General features: G+C 42.2%; 2 protein-coding genes across 3 annotated transcripts in view; one reads left to right on the forward strand and one right to left on the reverse strand.

Annotated features, from left to right (window-relative positions):
- Window positions 1–27,655, reverse strand: part of acer3 (alkaline ceramidase 3) — a 52,445-nt gene that overhangs the window by 15,789 nt on the left and 9,001 nt on the right. For both annotated transcript variants that reach the window (XM_033643891.2, XM_033643874.2), the window contains exons 2-8: window positions 13,423–13,533; window positions 13,160–13,212; window positions 12,864–12,916; window positions 5,128–5,209; window positions 4,982–5,017; window positions 362–420; window positions 120–221 (exon numbers count right to left, since the gene is read on the reverse strand). In XM_033643891.2, the coding sequence (XP_033499782.1) occupies window positions 120–221; window positions 362–420; window positions 4,982–5,017; window positions 5,128–5,209; window positions 12,864–12,916; window positions 13,160–13,212; window positions 13,423–13,510 (473 nt within the window). In that variant the 5' untranslated portion in view covers window positions 13,511–13,533. The remainder of the gene's footprint in view (window positions 1–119; window positions 222–361; window positions 421–4,981; window positions 5,018–5,127; window positions 5,210–12,863; window positions 12,917–13,159; window positions 13,213–13,422; window positions 13,534–27,655) is intronic.
- LOC117267853 (uncharacterized) lies at window positions 9,680–11,564 on the forward strand. Its single transcript, XM_033643904.2, has 4 exons — window positions 9,680–9,860; window positions 9,988–10,221; window positions 10,325–10,477; window positions 10,584–11,564. The coding sequence occupies exons 1-4, from the start codon at window positions 9,771–9,773 to the stop codon at window positions 10,782–10,784; spliced, it is 678 nt and encodes a 225-aa protein (XP_033499795.1). The 5' UTR covers window positions 9,680–9,770; the 3' UTR covers window positions 10,785–11,564.

Consider the following 27,655-nt stretch of genomic DNA (forward strand, 5'->3'; position numbering starts at 1 on the left):
CAGCTACTACTGACACAGCTACTATTAAAAGGATGATTATTAACTTTGCTCTATGAATTCCAAAATTAAGCAAGTTAATATATAATATCCCTTATTAATTTTTCACAGCAAATACTTACCTTAATATGTCACAGAAGATATTGTCAATGTTCCACAGTAGGAACCCTAACATAAAGACTCCTAAGGAGGTGTAGCACAGCGGTCTGAGCCATGGGTACACCCTAACATTGAAACAAAAACAACAAAGAAAACACTTCAGGAAGTTGTTACGTGACTCATTTTCTCAATTATTAAATGTTAACAAAAAACACATTTGATATGCTTATGTTTTTAATGTTAACGGTCAACTTGGCAAACTTACCATGTAACAATGAAGATAGATCGCATCACTAGGCAAGCTACTAGAGCACCATACATGACCTAGAAGAGGACATGATTATTAATTTGGCTTTGATACACCGCAAGGGCGTGTGGGCCAAGATGAATCAAACTGTGTACAAATTTTCATCAACATTTTTTCTCTCTGGCAGCCAAAGTTGTACACTGAGATAAATGTTAACAGTCTGCTAGCTTTTCCAATACACACAATGTTGTCTCTAAAAAGTTTTCCTCTCCAACTTTTTTTTTCCTTTGGGTATTATAAGAATTTACACTTAAGTGAGAGCTTTCACTATTACAGCTGTAGACTTTTAGACAGTTTACAGGATAAATGATTTCAACTATTCATCTTTTATCAGTATTATTTTATCATTTTATTTAGAATTTTTGGTAATCCTTAAAATTAGGCGATTGGTTTAAAGTGCAGGTACTGTTTGAAATACACACAACTCCTGTCCACACCAAGGCCATAAAGGTTACAAATAGTCTTGGCTTCATTTAAAAGAAGTCAATAGTATATACATATATATATATATATATATATATATATATATACATACATATATAAATTCATGGGTATGGGTACAGGTATGGGTAAGAATGAACTACACGTGGGCGGGCAGCAGATGAGAACAAAAATATTTTTCAGAATACAACAATTGAAAAAGATGTGCAGTGTATGTGTGACATTTTGACATGTATCCCTATTATGAAGCTGCATCCTTTTATTTTGAAACTCAACAACACAAGTCAATCCTTTGACCCCGTTGTCACATTTGTCACCAATGTGGAGGACTCCAGTGATGAAACTTTGCAGCCCGAGGATGAGGTGGCAGCCTACATCCAGTTCAAGACAGCCAAGGAAGATCCTTTTGAGGTTTTATGGTGGCGGAAGGAGCATGCTAAAATGTTTCCTATCCTGGCAGTGATTAAATGTTTTCACAAGCGCAGCCAGTGAAATAGACATCCCCTCCTCTGGATTTGTAATTGAAGAACAGAGAACTGAGCTTAATGTGACTGACTGTAGCCTTTGTGTAACGGGTTGGTTCTGGTGCGGAAATTTACAGGTACAGGCGGGTGTGGGTTTTCAAAAATGGACCTGTGCAGGCCTCTGTTGGGAACCACTGTGCTGTATTACTGTAAAACACAAGTATATGTTACATTGCAAAAATTTGGAAAACCAACACGAATGCTATGTGCATTCACTACAATCCCTATTTAAAGTACAAAACTACTCATAATTAAAGTGGCCATTTGGACCACACTCTGTAAACTAAGCACAAAAAGTAAGGAAATTTGTGTCTGGTAGATTATTTCTTTGTTGTCAAAATGCTTCTTGGCAATAAATCATATACTATTGGAAAGCCTGTCTATTTCCCTTTTAGATGGTGCCACATTTGTAAGGAACATGCATTTGTGGGATGAGTCACAAAAAATCGCAAAATCTTTTCTGCCAATTCCAAACAGCTGTATTTTTTTGCTGTTGCTATTGCCTCTTGTTTTGAGCCTCTGGTACCCCCAGGTGAACATGGGCCCTGCTACAGTGGCCAGTTGGTGTATGTTCCAAGAATTGGCATGCCCATTTGACTGATCTGGATAGGACCCGTGCAATAGGGCAACTTCAAGCTGGTGTTCTGCAAAACCAAGTTCCGGCATTATTTGGAGTGAGCCTTAGTACCATCTGCAAACTGAAGGCCAGGTTCCATATTAACAGGGGATGTCAGAGACAGGCTGCAAAGTGGGCGTCCCAAGAAAACGGCACCCCAAGAAGACTGTGTCCTCATCCTGTCAGCACTTCCGAACCGTAGGCAGTCTTCTACAGATTTGCAGTCAAGGTTTGCAGGAAGACATGACTGACGGCTCTCTGCCCAGACAATCCGGAACAGACTGCACGCAGCCAATCTCTAGTTTCATAGGGCTGCCAGGAGGCCTGCCATGACTGGCCTTCACCATCAGGCCTGTTTGCGCTTGTGTCAGCGAGGAACGGTATGTTCAGCGATGAGTCCGGATTCTGCCTGCGGCAATTGGATCATAGGGTCAAAGTGTGGAGAAGAGGAGGAGAACGCTTTGCTGATTGCTGCACCGATAGAGTAACATCTTTTGGTGGCAGTCTGATGGCAGTGTGATGGTGTGGGGCAACATCTCCCTCACTGGAATGAGGGAGGCTTGAGGCTTGTCATCAACGGAGGCAATCTCAAGGCAGAGATATCAAGATGATAGCCAGCAGTCCTGACCTCAACCCCATTGAACACTTGTGGGATCAGCTTGGGTGTGCTGTTCGTGCCAGAGTGACCAACACAACCACGTTGGCTGATTTGCGACAAATGCTGGCTGAGGATTAGGATAGCGTCCCAGAGCAGTGTTTGACCAGGCTGGTGACTAGCATGAGGTGGAGGTGGCAGGCTGTTGTGGCTATGTATGATTCTTCCACAGAATACTGAGGCTCCTGTTTGTTAAATGAATAAATTGTTAAATTGCCTATATGTCTTGTTTCTGCAGACTTTAATCATCCAATCCACCAAACAACACCAAACAAGAGTCAACAGCAAAAAAAAGCCGTTTGGCATTGGCAGAGATGATTTGGCAAATTTTTCATAGGCGCAACCTACATACTCAGCTCTGCTACTCATCCCACAAATGCATGTTCCTTACAAATGTGGCACCATTTAAAAGGGAAATAAACCGGCTTTCCAACAGCATTAGATTTATTGCCAAGAAGCACTGTTCCAACAAAGAAATAATCTACCAAATACAAATGTCCTTACTTTTTGTGCTTAGTTTACTTGTTCACTGTGCTCAGTTTTGCTGAGCCATCATAGAGCAGTGTGATCGGTAAACAGTCAGTTTACTAAAGCAAATTTGACACATTGTTCTGGCTGTTATAAAGAAACACATACACAATGTGAGACTCTACAAAACTACAGACAAAATCTGTATAACAGAAGTGGCCGTGCACATCTTTAAAGGTTTATATGCTTACTGTATATGGTTAGAGCTATGCAATTCTTCTTGGCAATAATCTTCACTAGTTTGATCCCACATTTATGGATTCAGCACGGCATAGTATCTGGGTTTTTTAAATGCTACACGTTAATAAACACTTTAAAGTATATCATGCAGAAATTGTCAGCAACTGTTTGTAAATAGTATCGTCAGTGAAAGTGAACCCCACCTTTGTCCATCTGGTGTTTCATCTCCCAGCAAGCAATAGTCATGATTTAAACGTATTGGCTATATTTAGCTCCAATTTAGTCTAGCTACATGTAACCCAAATCTAGTCAATTTAATTTTGAAATTGATTAAATGTAATTTTCACCATTGCAATCACGTATGGAGAGTCAACAGTAATTAAAATATATTTATCTCCATTTTTTGGACATGGTCTCTACATAGCTGTATAATTGATGATGTCTACACTTTGGCTATGGTTAGACGTCTACCAAATTTTCACTGACAGCCCAAATTCAGCCGTGATTTAGCCTAGACGTCAGGTCTAGACGCTTTTTAAACCAAAAAATGCTTGGTGGGCTTGCAACATTTGCATTTTTCAGTGCTGTATACGCAATTTTTGTAGCTTCCACTTGGATGCATGCTGCTTCACGTCTGGCACCTGGTCATTGCCTGTTTATTGAGTCCTGACCCAAGATTAGTGTCACCAAATAAGTATTTGACCAAATATTTCCCCTTCTGTTCCTGATAAATGAGGTTGAATAATGGCCAGACAAGTGTTTTTGCAACATTATGATGTCACAGTGAAGTTGATCTTTAATCTTATAAAATGTCATCAATTCATTATTTTATCCTATCAGACATTAGAGTAGAGTTTTGTCATATTTAGCAAATGAATACTTGAGTTATGGCCAAAAACATATTTTGTGAGGTCAGACTGACCTTGTCCTTTGACCTTCAACCAAAAAATTCTAATCAACTTATTCTTCCAAGTGGACGTTTATGACAAATTTTTAAAACAAAATTGACCTGAGGTGTTTTTGAGACATCGCGTTCACAAGAGGCAGATGCAAGATTACATTGACCTTGATGTTTGACCACCAAAATTGAATCAGTTCATCATTGAGTCCTATTGGACATTTGTGCCAGATTTGAAGAAATTCGCTTGAGACGTGAGATATTTTGTTCACAAGGATGGACTGAGGGACGTACAGATGACACAAATACATAATGCCTCCATCCACGGCTATCACTGACACGGAGGCATGATAAGAAAATCCAGGCAGAGGACAGAAACTCTGCAGATAAATACACAGCCACACACTAAGCGTGCGTCACAAGTGACATTTAAGAGGGATTACTACTGTATAAGTCTATAAATTGTTTTTTAGGAAATTCCTGCAGAGTATACCTTTAACTGATCATCATCAAACAGTAAAATAACATCAATGATGCAATATTTTGCATTTTTGCTTTGGTATGAAATGCTGCTTTATGTTTAACAAACAGCATCCACCAAAGTGAGAGATGTACTGTATGCTGCGTTGACAAGTCCAATGTTTACCCAAGGTAGTAATGACTTAAGGTAGGCTGAGCCCTAATAGCAAACAATGAGCGATCTGAGCCAGTTGAGCATCATGCAGAGCTCTCTTACCTGGTGAAATACTGGCTCCTTCCACTGTAAGTATACCTGCAACATGAAATACAGGAACTACTCAAGAGAATATGATGCATGTTCTAATTTATTTACTTCATGGTTAAAACTAAATGATCACCATTGAAGTAAAAGTGGATACTCACCACAGTGACTGAGACACTAAAGATGAATAATAATGCAATAGGAAATAAGCTGATGCCCTTCTCTTGTTTGAAACACTCGTATCTGAAAAAGAAAGTGATTACGTGTTCAACTTGAATAACCATAAAGAAGAGAGAGCAAATAAGTTTGTCCAAGTGGAGAGACTATCTCTCAACTCTACATGTGCACAGAGACTAACCCCTATAGAGGAAGCTGACGTGGATGTTCTTAATGACACATCACCTGTGGTGGTCGCTGAAAGACACACCGCAAGAAAACCAAACACATCCAGCTACTCCTGTGGTACCATGAAATTTCAAATGTGATGTCACTACCACACCATGCAGTGTTTCCCATACATTCATTTATCTGTGGCGGTGCGCCACGAATAAATTATCTCCGCCACATATAGATTTTTCTGCTTTTGGTGCTACCTGTTCGACCTCGCTCATAAACACATTATAATGGGACTCACTGTCTGTGAATGTAGCTTGTCGTTACAATTCCGGTGCAATAGGTGGCGGTATGCATCATAAACCACAGAAGACGCACTTAACGCACCTGGTCCGCCAGAAGAAGAAGAAGAAGAAGCAGACGTAGTAGCAGAACGGATCCAAAGACGAAGGTAAGACCTCTCGGTACAAATATGTGGGCAAACTAACTCATCATGTTATATTAGCCTGTGTCTGTATTAACATAGCTGAAAGCTCAAAATGAGCAGAGACATTAACTCACGCTGTTAGTAGTGTTAACGTTAGCCAACAGGCTAACCACTGCACACGTGTTGAGCTGCTGCCGCTTAAGTTTAGCCGGCGCTGTACATAGAGCAGTTCTGCTCGTTAGTAATTAACTCTGACGTTGGATGTTCACTCCTTCACACAGATGAGTATTGAAAAATATTTTCAGCGGCAGAAAAAGCCTCATCCTGAAGAGGAGGTACAGTCCGGACCGCAGGAGGTATTATCAAAATGGTGTAGACACTTAAGAAACACACATGGAAGAGTGAACAGACGTCCATCAGTGTGAAAATGAATTTGCTTCCAATATTTCCAGGCTTCAACTAGTGCCGCAGCTGTGGCAGCTGAGGCAGTAAGAGAGGGTCAGGAGGAAGGGATAGGAGCGGTAGGTACTCAGGGAGATGTAGGGAGGAAGGGGAGGAAGAGGAGGAAGACAGCAGGCAGCATGCAGTAGTGCCAGCTAGGGTAGAGGCAACAGGTGAGACTCAGCAAACACAGGGAAATAAAGCAGGGGTCAGATCAGAAATGCATCTTTCTCAGGAAAAGGGTCCTAATTTCTATTCTTTTGTGCCTTATAGAGATGACTGCATCAGCAAAACACAGAGTCACTGGTTTTGATCCAGAATGGCTGAAAATGCCCCAATTCAAGTCCTGGCTCTACGACACACAGCACGGTAAATTTAGTATCTGCATTATTTCTTCAATTATTGATAACCATGTTTTGTTTTTTGTTCTCTTTGTAATGTTATGATTGCTCTACATTTTAGGGATGTTTTGTTGATTGTGCAGACAGCACAAGCCCGCTGCTAGGAAAGGCCCAGGAAAGAGGGCCTTTGTTGAGTTTGGAGGAGGAGTATATAGAAAGGACTACTTAGAAAGGCACATCACCACAGAGCACCACCAGGAGAGTGTTAGATGCCAAGCATCTCTCGCATCTGGTAGGTTCCAGTTTCAACATCAAATAATGCAATTATAATAACATTTGAGTTTAACATTATAAAACATTTAATCATTTACAGGCATCTCGGTGATGAATGCCTTTGAGCCCACAGTTGTTGTGGAGCATGAGGCGGTAATTGGTGGCTTCAAGTGCCTTTACTGGCTGATCAAAAATAAACTGGCCCCCCACACTAACTACCCCAAGCTTTTGAGCCTGGCTGAGCTTCTGGGGTGTGATTTTTTTTTAGGAAATTGAAGGTAAAGGTCACCAAGATATTATTTAAAATAAAATTAGTCTTTACATTAATAAATAAAAATTACAAAACAAATTTTCTCTTTTTCCTAATGTCAAGATTGACCAGGGCAAAAACTACAGATCTCATCGCATTATCGATGAAATGCTGGAGATCTTGGGAGAGGTTATTGAGGACCCAGTCCTCTCTGAAATCCAATCTTCAAAGGCAATTACCCTGGAGGTTGATGAGAGTACAGACGTCTCCACAGCCAGGCAGCTCGATGTGCATGTCCGGTATGGAAGTAGAATTTCATCAAAATCCCACAGATCCTGGGTCATAAATGTGAATACTAAATACTTTGCTTTCTCTCAGATACCTGGATAAAGAGGGGCATGTTTTCAATCAGTTCCTGGACCTGGTCGAAATTGCTGATGGCAAAGCAGACACTATTGTGACAGCCATAAAGACTGCAATCTGTAAGAAAGGCCTGCCAACAGAAAAAACTTTATGGAGTGGGGACTGATGGAGCAGCTGTTATGACAGGTATTATTATACATATCATGTAAAATTGTTTGTTATAACCTATGTTTGTTACTGATTTATTTTAAAAAACATTTTTTTTTAATTCAGGGTGTGTGAATGGTGTTGTGAAGCAACTTGCGGACAGCTACCCAAAGATCGTGGGTGTGGCTTGTGCAGCCCATAGATTAGCCCTTGCTTGCAAGGACTCATCCAATGATGTTAAGTACATGGCCACCTTCAGAGATCACCTGCAAGAGCTCCACTTTTTCTCCTGCAACAGTGCTAATCGCACTGCAGCGCTCAAGGCAGCGTCCATCACCCTGGGTGTTAGTGATTTAAAAATAAAGGTAATCGTAATTTGATACTGTAGTAGTTATCTTTTGTTTATTCATAATGTAGTCTGAGTGGGCGGAAGTTCGCTGCATAGATCAGTCTCTCATTGGGCGGAACGAGCCACCCGCTGAAGTCCCGCCCTACCACCTCCGGTTGCAGTTTTAAACACGTCCTTTACTAACTTTTGCGGTGTTTGATCTTGCGGGGATGTAGCCATTTTTCTGCCTGTAGGCGATATTTTTGTGGGCGTGTTACACGAACACCTGTTTCCCCCTGGCAATATTTTTGCAAGTGCACCGTTGCTGTGGCACCACCCAGAACGACTGTGATTAGTTGAAAGAAATACAAGCATCCAGGGCGTTTTTTTTCTCCAATCTTAAAGTGAGAGTCGGCCCAGCCAGACCTTTCTTTTCTTGAGAAAGGTCTGGTGAGCGAGACTATTCATAATGTAAAATGTGATACCATAGTTATTTTCTGTCTATCAGTAACTATATCCTCTCTTTGTTGAAACATTTCCAGGAAGTAAAAGATACACGTTGGCTGTCTCAGCACAAGGCAATTTAGAACTTGCAGAGAAACCTTACAGCAGTCCTGGCAGCCCTGGCAGAGGAGGCAGAAGTGTGTAGATGTCCGGTGGCAAAGGGGCTCTACACCTTTTGTGCCACCTACAGATTAGAGGGTGACACGGGAGTGGATTTTCAGTCCCGTCCCATCCCATCCCACTCCCACAAAAATAATCCCATCCCATCCCGCTCCTGTGTTGTGTTTCAGTTACAGTAAAAAAATATCTATAGTACATGGATCACACAATGCCTACCTTAGTTGAATATAAACCCAAATATGACATCTAATGTTGTGTTTTGATGTTTATTGCCTAATTATTTTAACATTCACTCCACCTTGATGCTGTTCAGAATGACAAACACATTTGATTTCTGATGTGGTCAGACGTCTGTCATTTGGTTTAAATCCAAAACGCACCCACACAGGGGCTGTGGCATTTGGTTTAGGAACAAGTTCCATGTCTTTCTCTTACGCACAACTCTCTGTTTTCTTCTTTGCTTCGTCTCCCCCTCACAAAGATCACACTGTGTGTGTGTAGCCCAGAGCCCCGCCTCCCCCACAGAGACAAAGACACTCGATGACAAGAGCTTTCCCTCCGTTCATTACACTAATGAACCAACTCACCTGGCTGCCAGACGATGCACAGAAGTGAACGCTCTTGTCATCCAGTCTCTTTGGTGGAGAGAGACGAGGAAAACAAACACGCATGAATATGGCAATTAATCCCTTTTAATTTACCGTGCAATTAACCGACTTATCGCATATCACGACAGGCCTAATTATGATTCCCAGTCCCGCCTGCTCCCGTTGACTTTTTTCCCATCCCGTCCCAATCACATCAAGAATAGTGAAACTGATTCGTGGGAATCCCACGGGAATCACATGACCCGCGGGACTCCCAGAAAAAGTCAGCCTCTACTACAGATATGTGGCTGCTGTTTACCTACAGGCTGATGTTTTGCCCCACCTTGCAAGTCTGTCTGAAGGGAGATGGCGTATTTCAAAAAGCAGACGTCAACTTCCTTCATATAAAGGAGATGGTATGCTGAATGTGCACATTTACTTGAAACAATTAGTGTGATAAAAGTCAGTGTGTTTTGATACATTGAAATAGGGGTCCTTTCCATGTCTGACCAGTAACAGCAGCTATGTTTTTTTTTTTTGTAGTTGTTTTTTTTTTTTTTTTTATTTAGGTCCCTGTCACCATTGATACTCTGAGGAACATCAGAGAAGCTCCACTCCCGAGATCATTCCTGTCTCGCCTCCACCAGGACCTGGATAATCCCTAAGGACCTGGGGCCTTTAACATTCGGCATGAGGAGGAGAGGAACAGGAGAGGACAGGGGCAAGGAGATGTCCAGGAAGCCCCAAGGGGGGGAGCAGTGGGCCAGATTCCAGCAAGAGGTAAATAATGATTGAAGTAATGATTTACCTCTTTCATGATTTATATTTGTATTCCTGACTCTATGGTCTGACCCTTAATGACTATATTAAAGGTGGCTGTAAGCTCATCTTCCTATGTTCATTGTAGGTCATCCACCCTTACCTAAGTGGCCTGGAAAAAAACCTTCACCTGAGGTTCCATGACCTGGACATACTTGGGGCTTTCAGTGTCTTCGGACCTAAATCGGCTGCTCTGCAAGATGACTCTGCAAACATTGCCAATCTGAAGATTCTTGCCAGAAAATTCTGCCCTGAGCAAGAGAATGAGGTCCTGCAGGAGTGGACATCATTTAAGAACCATGTCCTTACTGGGGCATTCAAGGTGGGTGAATTAAACTGATTTATAATTATAGGATTCATAGGATAGGATTCATAACACACTCACACACTCACTAACTAACTAATCCCAAACCTGTTTTTTGAAGGACAAGAACCAGGCTGACATCCTTACTCTGCTGGCAAGTGAGTTCGATGAGTGGGATAATATCTACCCCTGCCTCAGCCTCCTCGCAGGCATTGCCTTGGTGATCCCCGTTTCAAGCATGAATTGTGAAAGGGATTTTTCTACTCTTAATAGGGTAAGAGCATCACTTTGAGGAGCAAAACAAATATTTTCACATTTTCTTTATTGGTGCAGTTTATGACATATAAAGTTTTTTGTTTTTTTTTTTGATGAATCCTTAGGTGAAAACAGACCTTAGAAACCACCTGCAAGGAGAACACCTGGCTGCCTGCCTGAGAATTTCGATCAAGGGGCCTGACCCCAAGGACTTTCCATACGATACGACGAGTATTTTTTTTAGGAAGCCCCGAAAAATTCATTGCCCTGACAAAGGGTGCAAACTGCAGGAAGAAGGGAAACACAGGATTAACTGTAGGGAGTAAAACTGATGACTGCAGGCTATCTGCAAGCTATCTGTATATCTATTTATCTATATATCTATATCTGGATATATCTATATCTCTCTATATATATATCTATATATCTGTATATGTATATGTATATCTCTATATCTGTATATCAATATATGTATATCTATATCTGTATCTGCCTGTATTCAATGAAAGTGTTGTAGTTCTATTCAAACTCCTCGTTTTTCTTGGTCGCACCGCTGCCACCACAAACAGATTCCTGTCCTGTGGGAAACACTGCCATGTGCTCAGATAAAGGAACTATTCATAAATATTCCCTATGTACATTAGGGATAGGCACTAATTATGTTTTCTAAGAGAGAGTGATCGCATGAATTACTCAAGAGGGCATAATTTTCTTGTAGAGGGAAATCTAATTTTAGGTCACATTTTAAGGAGCATGGCAGCAGCAATAACAATGCACAGCACTGATTCTGATGCATCATGCTTATTTTCAATTAAAACAATTACAATTGCCATTTAAGATAAAGATATTTTTTACAACTAAACATTAAAAAAGCATTAAATAATAGCCTGTGGAGAGCCTGGTGTGCCACCCACAGCTCGAAGAATCCAGGATTTACATTGGACTTTGTATTTTGGAGGCCAATATGGCTGCTAATATGAAATAGACATATACATGAACATAAACATGTTCAGATGTAGGTACAGGATCTGTGAAGTGAGTTTAATCAGGATTGCTCAAAAAGTTAGTGAGCTATGAGTTATGGCTTATTTCCCTCCAAGCCCTGCCTTTTGCTAAGTAATTTTGATAGATGGCTGCTTTGTTTTTAGGACGATCTTCCTCAGTTACAGCAGGATTTGTAACTCAGTCCCACAAGGCTGCAAACCAAGTTTGGTCTTCACAGAATCAAAATCCAGGAAAGTCTATTCATATTAGTGTTTTTCACATCATACAAATTGGCAAAGTATTCATCATGGTGTGACTCATGGCGTAAGCACCACGATCAGGCTGACTGGGATTGAAATTCTTGTAAAGTATTAGAACATAATTTCCAGTTATGGTGCCAAGTTTCCTTTCTTTAGGTTATGCTCAGTCACAGTAATTTGAGTAAAGGCATAATATAGCATATAATGCTAAGTAGGCCATGCCCACATGCACTAATCATCATGACACATTAGATCTTGGTTAATACTTCCCCTGAGAGCATGTGTACCGAAATTGAAATTCTGTTCACCAAATGCTTAAGTGCCTTTACTCCCCAACATGTACTGAAGGTATCTGCCAAGATTTATGTTCACTGGAAAAAACAGTTAATGAGTTATGGCCAATTAACTTATAAGCCCTGCCCTTTCAAAGTTTTTTTTTATTTTTATTTATGGTGACTGTGTTTTTTAACTGATCATGCTCATTTATTGTACCAATGTGTATCACAGTCCCACAAGGCTGTATAAAAAATTTGGTGTCAATAGAGTCAAAATTAAGAAAAGTCTATTGTTTTTCACATTATGCAAATTAGCAAAAAAATCCATTATGGCAGACTTTTATGGTCCAAAATGATTTGTTGTAGAGCACATTCAGTTGGATATGTTTGCCAAATTTCAGGTGGATCGGACTTACAGTGTGAGGGGCGTGGCCTTTCTAAAATCCAATTTTTGGTTGTTAATTACTGCACCACAACATGGCTGATTTGAGTCATATTTCTTGCAAGACATTTGCACATTATTTTCCAGTTATCAGACTACTAATCTTTCTAGCTCATTCCAGCTCCCAGCAATGTAACTCACAACGGAAAACAACTAATACTTTATTAGATTTAATTTTGTCTTAAGAGGTATTGAGACTAATCACATATTTGTCTCATCATGTCAATGTATGAAGAGTTTCTACAACTGCAGATTCAAATAATAAATAGTTCAATTATATACAGCACACTCTACAGCTACAGGGTGATAATATTCTCTTTGAGTGTATCAATTGATCAGTAAGGTTAATGGCTCATTTTACAGCCACAGTCACAATGAATATGTTCTCAGTGACCATCAGTTACTGCTTCAACAACAATACATCCACAAAGTTGAGCAACTTACAGGCAGTAGACAAAGACGCATGTACTGTAAATCATCGGCAACTCATCCAGTAACTGCAAATGAGAGTAAGAAGAAAACATAAATACATTGTTTCAGCATAATGTCACATTGCGTTAGACAGCAAATGTTTGACCTCTCAAATCCACATTGCCCAAGACAACAATGGGTCTGATTCATGCAGTTTCAGCAAGACATTGATATTCAGAAAAGATAACACTCAACAATCACCCCGTCGTGATTCTGTAAGGGTACTTTTTGCTGACATATTAAGGTTTTCATGTAACACTGTAGCCCACCTGCATCTCATATAGCAGTGTCATGTGGAAGCACCAGGAACCAACACCAACAGCTGGGGGACACACAGGCAACCCCACCAAACATTAAAATTGAAAGTCAGGACATTCTCATGTGCATGTAACATGACTGATGGCATCAGCAGGATATACTGTACAATGGGAAAGTCCTCTGTCAACAGATACAATATGTAAACAAGAGTTGTGTTTGCTTCAGTATTGTCACTAATGTAAAGCTAGGTACTTCATGGTTGCAACATACTAACCCGCAAGTCCGAGGAAAGAGCAGATGTAGCGAAGCTCAAGGCCGTCACGAATTGTCTGGATGGCCCCATAAATGGGAGGAAGAATCATGATCAGGTTGCTGACAGTGTTCCCTGTTCAAAAAGACAATAGAGACAAAGGAGAATATTTGCATTTTCTGAAGAAAGTGCGTGTGAGAGCTGAAAGCTGTTAGCTGCTGCTGCTGCACTTGCTCCCACCTGTGGCTGCTGCCAGCTGCAAGCTGCTGCTGTTACAACAACAATTTTTCAAATCTTTTAGGGCCAACTACAGGTGAAATCGAATGTATCTGTATCAAATGATACAGACTTGGTTAGCACCCCTATCTGTAGTTTACTAAATTTGGTTACCCTGGAATATTACATTTAAGAGATATGGCACTTATTACGTAGTGTGGTGGTGTTGATGATGGGGCTATTGGTGTATTGGTGACATCATTAAATATGTCATACACATGATCATGGAGAACTTGTTTACCACGTTTAATTCTATTTAAGTACACAGAGTTGTAAACCAAAAGAATCCAATTGTGATGTTACTGTGGCACAATCTATGGGTAAAACTGTATGAAAATTTACACACTTGTACAATGTGCACAACATTGCCAAATTTGGTTGCAATCTAATTTGGCATTGAAGAGTTTTGTCCCATTAAGTGCATCAGGCCACACCTACAAATCTTTGGTAATCAATTAAAAACACATGGTAAGTGATACCCGAAACAAACTTATCAGTTTTGTTTGAGGTCATCTAAATATGCTATGTACTGTGGTGTGATTGCTGCGAACTGATAAGATGCAGCTGCGGCTGATTGCATGCATTTGTCTGTGTGTCTGGGGAGCAATTTGTTGTATGTGCGGCTACGTTCATCCTGGAAGGGAGGGTGTCGTTCGCGGCTGGAAGAGCCGCCGGCGACGAAGACAGCTGAGTAGGTTTAACCGTTCCTGTGTTAGGAGGGGAGGCCTGCGCCTCCTTTAGATAGTTAGGGCTGGGTTGATAAGAGCATTAACCGCCAAATGCTCTCCAGTTTAGCTGCCGCCTTCAGCACGCCACTGCTGGCTTTTCCTGCTGCTCCTGCTTCAATGGGCATTTCTTCCTCTTCCTGATGTGCCGTCCGATGAAGCTGTGGTTCCCCCGGGGAGTTGGACGGTGCCACAAGCCTAGACTTGGTGCTACTTGGTGCTACAGATTTGCAACTTTCACCAAAATGTAGCCCCAATACTGAAGAAACTTTTGTATATTTAAACCTATTGCAAATTATGAAGTACATCACTCTGTTTTTTTTCAAAAACTGTAAAACATCTTAAACCTATCTCCTCTCACAATTTTTGCTCAATTGACACCAAACTTGCTACAGAGCATCTTCAGACTGTCCTACACAAACGATCCACACAGATTTTTGATTTATCGAAAATTGAGCCTACAGTGCATCAAAATGTTTGACTGTAAACGGTATTGTAAACATATACTTGCAAATTCTTGCTAAATACATTTTCAATGTTCATTAAAAAAATGACAAAATTTTGGAGTCATGGTAGATGATGTTTGGAAAATATCAGAATTTTATCTCAAAAACTGAATTTTTTAACAGCATTTTGAATTTTGCTCTCATGCGAATAATTGGAGTCAATGCAAAAATGGCATTTTTAAACATCAGTTTTTCACTTATGGAGCCAATAAATCATTGTTAAAAACAAATTACCAACATCTCCATGCTGTCTAGATGCAATTTGTGTATTTCCAGATTTTTGTCTTAATAACTGAATTTTTGACAGCCGTTTGAAATCTGCCTTTACACACTAACAGCTGCTGTCTTGCACACAGGTGACTGGCTTAGTCAATTTGTGAAGCTACATGTGACATTTCCATTTGCCAATTAGCTCAGTGAGACAGAGGATGGTTCTTGGTGTTGAAGATTGTGAGTTCAAGCCTCAGCTCGTGCAACATTTCCATATGAGAAATCTACCCAAACTTTTCATAAAGGTCCAGTCCCATGCCACATGTCCTCAACTGGAAACACAAGACAATAGTCCTGATGGTGGCGCTACAGCAAGCCTCTAAATTTCAAAACTTTGAAAATTCATAACAAATCAACCATATGTGCTACAGCTTTGGAACTTTCACTTTGAAATTTGCTTTTCCATGGCATGGATGGCTACTGTCTGGCACCCTGATGCTTGGCTTAGTCAATTTGTGAAGCCCCAGATAAATTGTCACTTGCCAGTTAACTCAGTGAGATAGAAGATGGACCTCAGTCTCAGAAGTTGTGAGTTCAAGCCTCAACTAAGGCAGAATAATGTGAAAGTCCTATGTTCAGGCATCATGCTATGTGGATTAGAGACTGATAAGGTTAAATTGTCTATGTAATGCAGTTCAATAAAATATCTTGGTCATTGTTCAATATACTACTTCTAAGCTCCAATCAAGTATTTCTTTACAATAAATATGTGAGAGTTGTTAGTCTGTTTTGTGTGTTAACGTGTCATTGTGGTTGTTTGTGCTGTTTTGAGACCAAAACAATATTTGCACAATGACTGTTTTAGTGCAGGGCTGCCAGAGCTTTACATCTGTCCCACGGACAATAGGCCTACACACAAACAGTGCCTGGAAGATCAGCTCTGCACTCAGGATTTCCGGTAAAGAGGCCATTATATGGTGCTTGTTGAGGTTGCTTAGCATACTCAGATGCAACCTGATGCCACGCACTTGAAAGCTGGCACAGAAAAGGCACAAGAGTCGCACCTAGCACTTGACCTTGCCTTTTCCAGACAGTTAAAGACACAACATATGTAAAAAGATATGAAGATTCTCTCCACTGGTCTACATCGTAAAAAAAGTACAATATTTTAAAAATGACAAATAGTCATAGTCATATACTCTAATAATAAGTGGCTACAGATTTGGATGGATGATGAATGTTATTGGGTTCGAATGGACTAATATTTGGGTAGAGGACATTTGATGAAGTCACCTTAGGCTATAGGACACTGTGATGGGCATTTTTTGCTGTTGTATGTGTTGTATGTTTTATAGACCAAGCAATTAAACTGGCAGATTAAGCAATAATGAAAATAACTGTTAGTTGTCACTCTAACTGTTTTACAGTATGTTGCTGCACTATTTTGTAGTGCCCTGGTTGTACTGTTGTCATTTGTGACAGACTGGTGTATTAATTTTGTCATTTTTGAAGAAGATGAACTGAACAGAAGTGTGACAAGAGCACTGCTGATTGGAAACCTGATAACAGCTAAGAAAACCTGGGGTGGGGATGTGGGGATGGCCTCAACAACATCAAAGCCTTATCTGCAGAAGTGGCCTATGGTTGAGCAGGTCATAGTGTCTGTCTACGTAAACCTCTCCCCTAGGCTATTGCAGAGTTCTTGCTGTGCTGTTTTCAGGCCCATGGGGAACCTGATAAAACAGAAGTCAGCACTGATCCTGACGTTGGTCATTCTAGGTGTGGTAAATGATGCACAAATATGGGCATGTAAAACAATCTGCTCAAAAATTCTGCTTACTAGTATTTACATAACCAACATGACACTTTACCTTTATCTGCAGGTGTCCGATAAAAGCCAAAGACCTTTCCAGGAGACTTCAGAGTGGCCATTTCAAAATGTGTGGACTTTGGTTACTGATAATAAATGCACACATGCCACACATACTACAGCATGTGTTTTGCTTTTCACATATCAATGTCATTAGACACCGTCTTTATGACCTCTCTCTTTGTCTGCATTCTCCCATCACCATGTGCTGATGTTTTTACAAAGAGAGATAATACATAAAAGCACACAACACATAATGATTTAATCCATGCTGGTGTCTCTTTTCTACATGAACAATTCCACATTCCAGCCATGGCAATCTGAATCAACATTTAAATGCCAAACAATTCTCCTACGGCAGAAAACAATGATGTCGCTAGGCCACCATGTGTCATTTATATAAATAGAAGCTTCAACTGAGTGTCCTTTATATAATAATAATATATATAGTAGGCCTACACAACTTGCACTTCACAACTAATTACCTAGAGTTGGACTTTTTAGGACAATAAAATGTAGTGTATATCACTGCAAAAGCCTCTTAGTTAGCATGGATGAAATAAACAGAATATAAGAAGGCAGCAATACAACTGAACTCTGACCCACTTGGCTTCAGTTTACCTTGGACTAACTGTTGCATCACTGAGCACCTTGAGTACCATTGACAATAAGACAGCAACTGGAAGGCCCTTGATATACAATGAATAAATTGCACTCCAAAGATTTAAACTTCAATCGGGGTTTCCAAACATTTTTATCAGTGACCCTTTGCTGCATGTCGTCCCCCCACTCTCCGTCTCTCTCCCCATTTTACACTGTCCTGTCCATTAATGGCAAAAAGCCCCCCAAAAACGTAAAAAAAAAACCCACACACACAAAAACTTTACTCATTTGTTAGACATTCCCGCTGCCACCTGAGTTCATCAGCTGAACTCAGATAAAACAGAGCTTATTGTCATTGGGTTCCAGCACATCACACAACAAATTCTGCCTTTCTGTCTGGTTTGACAGTAATTTAAGTTTTAGGTTAAGGTTAAGGAACCATGTCACAAAGTTTGTGCAATTGTGTTTCCATCACCTTAGAAATATTTAAAAAAAAAAAAAAAAAGACCCATTTTAAAGTGCAACTTGCAGATTAAATTTTTTAAAAAATATATACATAACCTTGTCTGAAAATTACCATATGAGAAGTTAATTCAGAATTTATTATGGTTTACACGACACAAGGGCACAAATTCAGAGGAAAAAGTGGCTCTTTTTAGCTTCTCTTCTAAAAACGCCTTTTTTTTTCAGCATCGCCTAATACTACGTCACGAGAGGGACTCTGCCTCCTTGACCCTGCCTCTGTCCAATGTGCAGTAGTAGGTGGTAGTGAGTCTGAGCGGTAGTAAACTTGTGAGTTAGTATTTTTTTGGTTGTTAACAGTGCATTTCACCATTTGTGATTATGCCGAATTATTGTGTTTGTGCAGGTTGCACAAACTCGAGTATGTCAGGGCATCGAGTCCACCGTTTTCCAGACAGAAAAAGGAGTGGAGTTAGTTTTCGTGTCTGGGTGTGTTTTGTGCAGGTGAAGAGGCGCGATTTCACAGCTTCATCTGTGACCAAAAAGGCGGTCATGTCATATTTTGGACAGGAGGATTATGTTCCTCGCACATACCCCCGAGCCTCGGGTCTCCCTCTCAGGGCGGGCGGGCTCTGCGGAGAGGGAGACCTCCGTGTTTGAGATGGGAGCGGGCGGCGTGAGGGTTGATGGGCAGTGTGAGGCATATTATGTCTGGTCTGGGGGTCAGATTCTCCACCAGAGCCCAGAAGGCATCCACCTCCCTATCGTACAAAAAATTATCAGGAAATCTTCGTATCTCTCTCTCTCTCTCTCTTCCTCTCTCCCCTGCGGACATCAGTACACCGTAATGCAGAGTTATAACACACATAGCAAGATACGTCTGATACAAGCTGATATTTGCACATTAGTTTCTGTTATGGGTAAGTAGCATTAGTTATCTAATACTGGCAGAACTATTGGTAGCTTTGTTATAACCTAATACGTGATGGCAAACTTAATGTTGTGATGTGAACACAGCGTTAGACATTGTTAGCTGTTGTTAGCTAACGCTAGTCGCTACATTTTCAACCTCTTCAGTCTCAAAACTAGTACTGGGATCCATGTTTATTAATGTTACACTCAATCGCACTAGGCCGGACTCCCTTACACTACGTCACTTCCGGTTAGTGGCTTTTTAGATTCGGAAGCAAAATTCTCTCACAAAAACGACCCCAAAAATCACTTTAGTATGTATGTTTTTGTTTTTTGTTTTAATCGAGTTTCTACATAATTTTCCTACACATTTATTCACCATGGTCTCCAACCTGCAAGTTGGGCTTTAACTTTTTTTAAAGACACACAGACAATTTCACACGCCTTCATCTCTTCACGCCTGGATTACTGCAACAGCCTCTTTTCTTGTCTGAATCAAAAATCTATTAATCAACTCCAGAATGTACATAATTCAGCTGTCAGCTGCTTCACTACCTCAGCGACTTCTGCCCCAGAAATTGGACGACCCGGCCCCGAGACCCCAGCTCTGTTTCCTCACTGGAATACATGTTGGTGGGATTGATTTGATTTCCTCAAAATATTCCTTCCACCGCCCGACAATGTCCCCAGTTGACGTCAGCAACTGCCCTCGGGACGCGGTCGAAGCTCTCCCAGAGGTGGGAGCTGAAGATCATCTGGACAGGTTCTTCCACCAGGCATTCCCAGGCAGACCCTCACTGTTCGTTTGGGCCTGCCAGGTCTGCGTGGCATCCTCCCCTGCCATCTGATCCAACTCACCACCAGGTGGTGATCAGTTGACAGCTCTGCTTCTCTCTTCACCCGAGTGTCCAGAACATACGGCTGCAGGTCAAATGATACGACTACAAATGACATACGGCGCCCCAGATTAACGTCCAAGAACACAAAATTGAATCCACAAAGTACCTCCATACTGCTCATCTGTAGAGATCCAAGTGTGCTGCAGCCCTGACATAAAAAGTTGTTTCGAAAAACGTCATATGAACTCTGTTTTTAGCCTCACTGTAGCCTGTAGCTCTGACTGCTTCTCTGTGCTCCGTGTTCACGTGTGCGCGCTCAGGGTGATCGGTGATGCATGGTCTCTGAAGAGCAGCAGTCTCATCAGTACTGATGTCCAGATTCTCAAGTGCAGGCATCGCCAATTCCCAGTCTGAGCAGCAAAGACTTTCCTCATTCGTTGGCATTGCTTTGCATTTGAAACAACGACACCACCAGGTTTCCAGTGCTCGACTCCGGTATTCTGTGGTTGGCTGAGGGTTAGGCTCATAAGCTGCGGTGGCTGCTTCGTCCAGTAGCCTGAGTTCCGTCCATATACTCGTGCTCAAACAAATACGGCTCAACAAAGAAATAGATAGTAGATAATGGCTGAATTTTCATTTTTGGGTGCACTATCCCTTTAACTGAATTGACCGCTACTCTTCCTACCCTTCCCTCCATGTGTGTCTGCATGCTGGCCTGGTGGATTGACAGTAAGTGCTGGAGCGGATCACTGGAATGGACTGCTTGAATCGCGGAGCCCTGGGCTGGCCGGAAAACCTGGATCGGACTCCATGAAAAACTGGATCGGAGTTCTGGGATCAGCATTTTTCCATGCAGTCCAATATGATGCACGTTTTTTGCTAATATCGGTGGCCGATACCGATCCGAATATCGGATCGGGACATCCCTACATTTAAAACCACTCCATGATCCGTCTGTGGATCCTGAAGAAGAGCGAACAGCGAAAGAATATAGCCCTGAGGGGAACCACTGTTAGAAGTGATGGGGGTAGATGTGTGGTCATTAACGAAGACACGCTGCACTCTGTCTGTTAAAAAGTTTAAAAGCAACAATAAGATCTGATGTAGTGCAGGCTCCATCACTGAATTCTTTTAAAATTAGACTAGATAAATTCTGGTCAAATAAGGATTTTTTTTATAATTATAAAGTAAGGATATGATTTTTGTGGATTTGGATTATTTTTGAGATAATGTGCAATTATCTTGGATATATTGTTATATGTATTAAGTGAAATGTATGTATTATTGAGGTTATTAACTGTATTGTGTTTTGTTTTTCTTGTATGGTTGATAGTATTTTGAGTCTGATGTAGAGGATTTATATCCTGTATGTATTTTCATTAAATTTTCATTAAATTTTCATTAAGCATAAAATCATCATAAAATAAGAGGCTAGCCGTTCAATTAAAATATGGGGCTGCATCTTATTAAAAGCGGAAGAAATATCGGCAAATAAAAGTCTCACGTGGGTTTGGGTTTTTCCAGGTGCTTTAGTGCTCTGTCTAAAATGAAGTTTTGCGTCATCAACACCTTTACCAGCTTGATAAGCAAACTGCAGTGGATCCAGTCTGCCATCAATTAAGGAGACCACTTTTTCTTTTAAGATTTTTTCAAAGATCAAAGTCCAGCTGGAGGTGTCCCGGCACATCCCACTAGTAGGAGGCCCTGGGGCAGACCCAGAACACGCTGGAGGGATTACATATCTCGTCTGGCCTGGGAACACCTTGGGGTCCCCCAGGAGGAGCTGGAAAGCACTGCCAGGGAGAGGGATGTCTGGGGTGCTTTGCTCGGCCTGCTGCCCCGCGACCCGGCCCCAGATAAGCGGATGAAAATGGATGGATGGATGGATGGATGGAAATTGAGCAATTTTGCTCAGGTTCGGGCCCACTTGACATGCTGCTGTGTTGTGCAATGCCCTATTCACTAGGGTTGGGTACAGAAACCCAGTACTTTTTGTACTTGGTACCAATTCACGTCGGTACTACCGAGTACCGATTCACTTAAAATGCATCGGTGCCAAATTTCGGTACCTGAGGTGGAGGCAGAGCGAGAGCGCATGACTCGCACCTCAGACTCAGCAACAATGGCGACAAAAAAAATGTGTAGACAAAAGTTAACGTGCAGCACTGTTCCTAAATGTCCTCAATAAAATGTTGACTTTAACCCTATGGGCCTGAACGATGCATAGTGCGTCACACCCGTTCTTCTCTGTGGATTTTCTCTGCGACCGTGCGTCATAGCGAGAAGCCACGCATATCACATGAAACAACGGAACTGTAGCTTTCCGACAAGGTAATCCAGTGGTTTCACAGCGAAAAAAAATGATAAAGTTACAATAAAATGATGTATACAGCTTTGCACAAACATTACTGTTGGATGGATTACTCGCGAACGCAGGCTTGCCACGCATATCACATGAAAGCGCAGGACCAGAGCTTATCCAGATACCACACATATCATTGTGCTGTCATCCCATCACGCCATAAATCCAGATCAATTGTCTACAAAATAAAAACCTGACGAATTTCTTTACAATCCATTACACATATCTTGTTATCAGTTGCTTCATATAGTGAGGAATATCGTATCTTAACACGTCTTAGGCTTGCGTGTGTTTCTCCCTGTCTATCCACATTTGTAGTCCGGCTTTCAAGATGCAAATATCTCCATATTGTCCAGTTGACACTCCATCAAACTTTGTATGACAAGACAACCCAGACAACCGCAGCCTAATTATGCATGCTGACAGGGCAGTAGTCACCATATACATTGAGGGGGACACTAGCCCCCCCACCAATGCCCAAAATGCACCCCCAATATAAAACTGAAACTGAAAAACAAATATTATCTTGGAGGACATCATTGCACTTTGTTGACTATTTTTTTATTATCTTAGATGTAAATATTGCATGTTTCTTTCAGATAAAATAAATTTTTGACTTGTGAACGAGTCAATGGAATTTCTTGCAATAATGAAAAAATACTGGCAATTATGTCCGCCCGGCACAAACCACGTTTTGGACAGCTGTGAAGTGACAGAATGTCCCACCATCATGGTTCTTATATTGCCAGATTCCAGAGAGTCCCCCCTCTTCATATATGGCAGAATATGTCAACCTCCGACTTGCTATGGTGAGATACATGTAAAAATGTAAGAATTTAGGCACACAGATTTGTTTTTTCATTGATATAAAAATGAATATAAAATAGAGGCACATAGAAGGAAATGGAATGGTGGCAAATCTGGTTACCCCAGATTGTCCTGAAAAAAAAAACAAGATATAGCATGTGTATGTAGCCTTTATAATGACTGTGATATGAGCTTAAAAGTAAAGGCAGTAAAAATACCCCAAAAAGGCCTAGGGTCCATAGGGTTAAAAAGTACCGAAATAAGGTACCATTTGGTACCAATACCGAACTCCAGATACCGGTACCGGTACCGTATCGGTTCAATTATGAATGGTACCCAACCCTACTATTCACATGCTGGAATTTATCATTTATGTGACAACACCTAAACGCAACACAGACTGAGTGTGTGTACAGTGCCGTGCTGCAATGCTGTGCGAGAGCCATGTTTGACTGTGCGTAACAGCAGTCTGTTGATGGTCATTTACACACTGTCCATAACAATAACTGTCAGACCAGTGCCCCCCTAATATAATGTAGGGCAACCATTGAATCAAGCAAGAAGACCCATGATACCATTTATTTATTATATTGTAATTGTAATCGCAATCGCAATCGCAAATCGCGATATTGTCCATCAAAACTGCAATCGCACATTTTTATCAATCATGCAGCACTAATACAGTACTAATATATCGCACAAACCTTTGATGGAAACATGATTATCATGTCCAACAGCTCTAAAATCAGTAATGTGTTCATCTCTTGTGTCTATTTTTGGAATTAATTTGTTTGAATGGGACAACAGGTTTTGGGTGAATGGGAAAGCATGGTTTTGGGTGATAGGAACAGTGCTATAAGACTTTGCCAATAAAGAAAATGATCAACCATGCAATAGAGAACCATTGTGTATGCAATGCATGGTCTAGTTTAGTGCTTCCCAATCTCTTCATGTGCGCAGAATCCTAATCGAGTGGAGGCTGGCACGTCTTGTTGCCGCTACTCACCGGTAACTTTTAAGTGTTTTTACGGCTCTCAAACTGTCCATGCAACTCCCCTCTAGTGGGAATCTAACCCTCTACCTTCGCCTGATGTTCGTTATTCGTGCTGCCATCGCCCATCGTGTTTCTGAGAGCAGGCTAACTTCAGCCTACCTGCTCGGCTCACCACCTGGCTCCACGTCTCATCCTCTCCGCCACGCTCCACGATGTGGGTCAGCGGGGTCTAGGTGTCGGCTATTCTGGTGTGGACTGTCTTGTCGCTCCTCCATCTTCCCGTGGAAGGACTCCTCCAGTACTCACCGGCAGAGCTTCTCAGGCTCCGCTCCCAGCAGTCTGGATCTCCACCGGCAGCTCTGCACCTCCATCCGGACATCGCCCTCCTGCCTCGTCGGAGATACATCCACCGCGGGTCTCCGTGGGGATTCCACTACAGCGGTTCCAAGGGGAATGCCTCCTTTTGGTCCTCCACTTGCCGCCCACCCAGAAACACCGGCCGGTCTGTGGACCACAGTGTGTTAGCCGGCCTGGCTAGGTCGGCTAGCGCTCCCCACAACAACAACACCGGCGTCAGCTTCGGTCTGCTGAACATCCGATCCCTCACCGGCATCTTATCCAGGATCTCCTTAACGACCGTAAGCTTGATTTTCTTTGCTTAAACGAGACGTGGCAAGTTCCTGGTGACTATTCCCAATTGAATGACTCTACTCCAGCGGGGTTTGTTTATATCTGCAAACCTCGTGGCTCGGGTCGTGGGGGAGGTCTTGCGATACTCTACCGCGAGAAGTGGAAGGTCCTTCCTGTTTCTGTGCCTCCCCTCTCCTCACTGGAATGCCTTGTCTGTCAGATCCCCGGACCCACCCCCACAATCATTGACACAGTTTACCGTCCCCCCAAGCCTCACAGTGACTTTTTAAATGAATTCTCCGCCCTCCTTACCCACCTCTCCACTCTCTCACCCAATATAATTCTGCTAGGAGATTTCAATATCCACATGGACAATACTGCTCTTCCCCTCACCATGGACTTCTCATCACTACTTCACAGCTTTGGTTTCCAAAAGTTTGCAGACTTCTCCACACACATAAAAGGTCACACAATTGATTTAATTTGCTGCTCAGGTCTCACCCCCTCCAACTGTACTGGTGACAAACTTCACATTACGGACCATTTCCTCCTCTCTTTTAACGTCACCCTCCAGCTCTCCATCTGCAAACCTCTCCGTATCATCTCATACCGCAATATTAACGACATTAACATGGACTCCCTCTCCTCCTGCATCACCACCCTGACTCTGGACCGACTTCCACCCCCGATGATCTCGTCACACAGTACAATAATGGACTCTCCAACATACTCAACACACTTGCTCCTGTCAAATCCCGCTCTGTCTCCTTTACCGGTCTGCCCCCTGGTTCACTCCCCATCTCCGTTCCATGAAATCCCAAAATCGACAGCTTGAAAGACTCTTAAGGAAAGCCGGTCTCAATATCCACAAGCTCAGTTAACTCTCTATAAGGACTCCATTTCTCATGCCAAATCTCAATACTACTCTGGACTCATCTGCTCAAATGCTGGAAACACCAAGACTCTCTTCTCCGTTTATAACAGAATCATTCAACCCCCGGACTCCCTACCCCCCCACATGTACTCCTCAGACACCTGTGAGTCCCTCCTCCGGTTTTTCAATGACAAAATCAATAAAATTCACCAGCACTTGGGCTCCACTTTCTCACCACTCCCCTCCTCTGAACTCCTCCCTCCTTATCAACCATTCTTCACCTTCAAACTCCCTCATCCCTCAGTTATCTCTGACCTCATCAGAAAGTCCAAACCTTCATCCTGCCAGCTAGACCCCCTCCCCACTCCTCTGGTCAAATCCTGCCTCCCCTCTCTGCTCCCCTTCATCTCAGCCATTATCCACTCCTCACTGTCCACTGGAACTGTTCCCACCCCTTTGAAAACCGCAGCCGTCAGTCCCATCCTGAAAAAACCTGGTTCAGACCCCAACGATTTCAATAACCTCCGCCCCATTTCTCACCTCCCCTTCATTTCCAAAATCCTTGAAAAAACTGTTGCCTCTCAACTCCACTCCCATCTCACCCATAACAGCCTCTATGAACAGTTCCAGTCCGGCTTCCGTCCCCTCCATAGCACAGAAACAGCCCTCATCAAGATCACCAACGACCTCCTCATGGCAGCTGACTCCGGTTTAATCTCCATTCTCATCCTCCTCGATCTGAGTGCGGCCTTCGACACTATTTCTCACCCAGTCCTCCTCCATAGACTCTCCTCCATAGGTATCACCCACACCCCCCTTCACTGGTTTCACTCTTACCTCACTGGCCGCACTGAGTTCATCCAACTCAAATCCTTCACTTCACAGCCCTCCCCCGTCACTTCAGGTGTGCCCCAGGGTTGCGTCCTGGGGCCCCTCCTCTTCATTATCTATCCCCTCCCACTTGGCAATATTTTCTGTAAATTTGGTATTCACTTTCACTGCTTCGCGGATGACACCCAGCTCTACTTATCCAGTAAACCCGACACCTCTCTTCCACCCTCCTCCCTCACCCACTGCCTCTCAGAAATTAAATCCTGGTTCACCTCCAACTTCCTCAAACTCAACTCTGATAAAAGAGAACTCCTCCTGGTCGGTACCAAATCCATTTTATCCAAAACTGACAGTTTCTCCCTCACTATTGACAGTTCCACAGTGTCCCCCTCCCCTCAGGTTAAGAGTCTGGGTGTCATGCTCGACAGCTCACTGTCATTCCACTCACACATCAATAACATCACCCGGTCTGCATATTTCCACCTACGAAACATTAACCGTCTCCGCCCCTCCCTCACCCCTCACACCACGGCTATCCTGGTCCACAGCCTCGTCACCTCCCGCATTGATTATTGTAACTCACTCCTCCTTGGTGCCCCTCACAAATCCCTCCATAAGCTTCAACTGGTCCAAAACTCTGCAGCCCACATTATTACCAGAACCCCCTCCTTTCACCACATCACCCCTGTCCTCCAGCAGCTTCACTGGCTTCCAGTCAAATTCAGAATCCATTACAAAATCCTTCTGTATACTTTCAAGGCCATTCACAACCTCGCCCCCCCCCCCACCTGTCTGATCTCCTCCACATCGCCACCCCCTCTCGCTCCCTCAGATTGTCCTCCACCTCTCTGTGCCCCCGCCCGGCTCAGCACCATGGGGAGCAGAGCTTTCAGTCGCTCTGCTCCCAAACTCTGGAACTCTCTCTCCCCGGACCTCAGAAACATGGACTCTCTACCCCATTTCAAATCACAACTCAAAACCCATCTGTTCCAAATTGCATATTCCCTTTAATTGCCCACATCCATCTTTACTTTGTGTCACTCGTCTGTTGTTTTTATTTATTTTAATTGTGATTTTAATTGTGTTTTTAATGCTCTGTAAGTGTCCTTGAGTGTTGAGAAAGGCGCTTTTAAATAAAATGTATTATTATTATTATTAATCAACCAAAAAATAAATATATATATATATATATATATATATATATATATATACATATATATATATATATATATATATATAGTTATATATGGATTAGCTTGCTTTTGCTAGGTGTGTTTTTTTTTTTTTTGCGCGTCATTGTTGCTAGCTGGACTAGCCAGCTAACAAAAAGCACCAAGTTTACACTAATACACTATT

Source organism: Epinephelus lanceolatus, chromosome 11, assembly GCF_041903045.1.
Source record: "Epinephelus lanceolatus isolate andai-2023 chromosome 11, ASM4190304v1, whole genome shotgun sequence".
In the NCBI taxonomy this organism is placed as follows: Eukaryota; Metazoa; Chordata; class Actinopteri; order Perciformes; family Serranidae; genus Epinephelus; species Epinephelus lanceolatus.

Bases quoted from the DNA above. Each gene is read 5' to 3' on its own strand.
- LOC117267853 (XM_033643904.2), top strand. From the start codon at position 9,771: ATGAGGAGGAGAGGAACAGGAGAGGACAGGGGCAAGGAGATGTCCAGG. The intron at 9,861-9,987 runs GTAAATAATGAT...TGTTCATTGTAG, and splicing joins GGGCCAGATTCCAGCAAGAG to GTCATCCACCCTTACCTAAG. The intron at 10,478-10,583 runs GTAAGAGCATCA...ATGAATCCTTAG, and splicing joins ATTTTTCTACTCTTAATAGG to GTGAAAACAGACCTTAGAAA.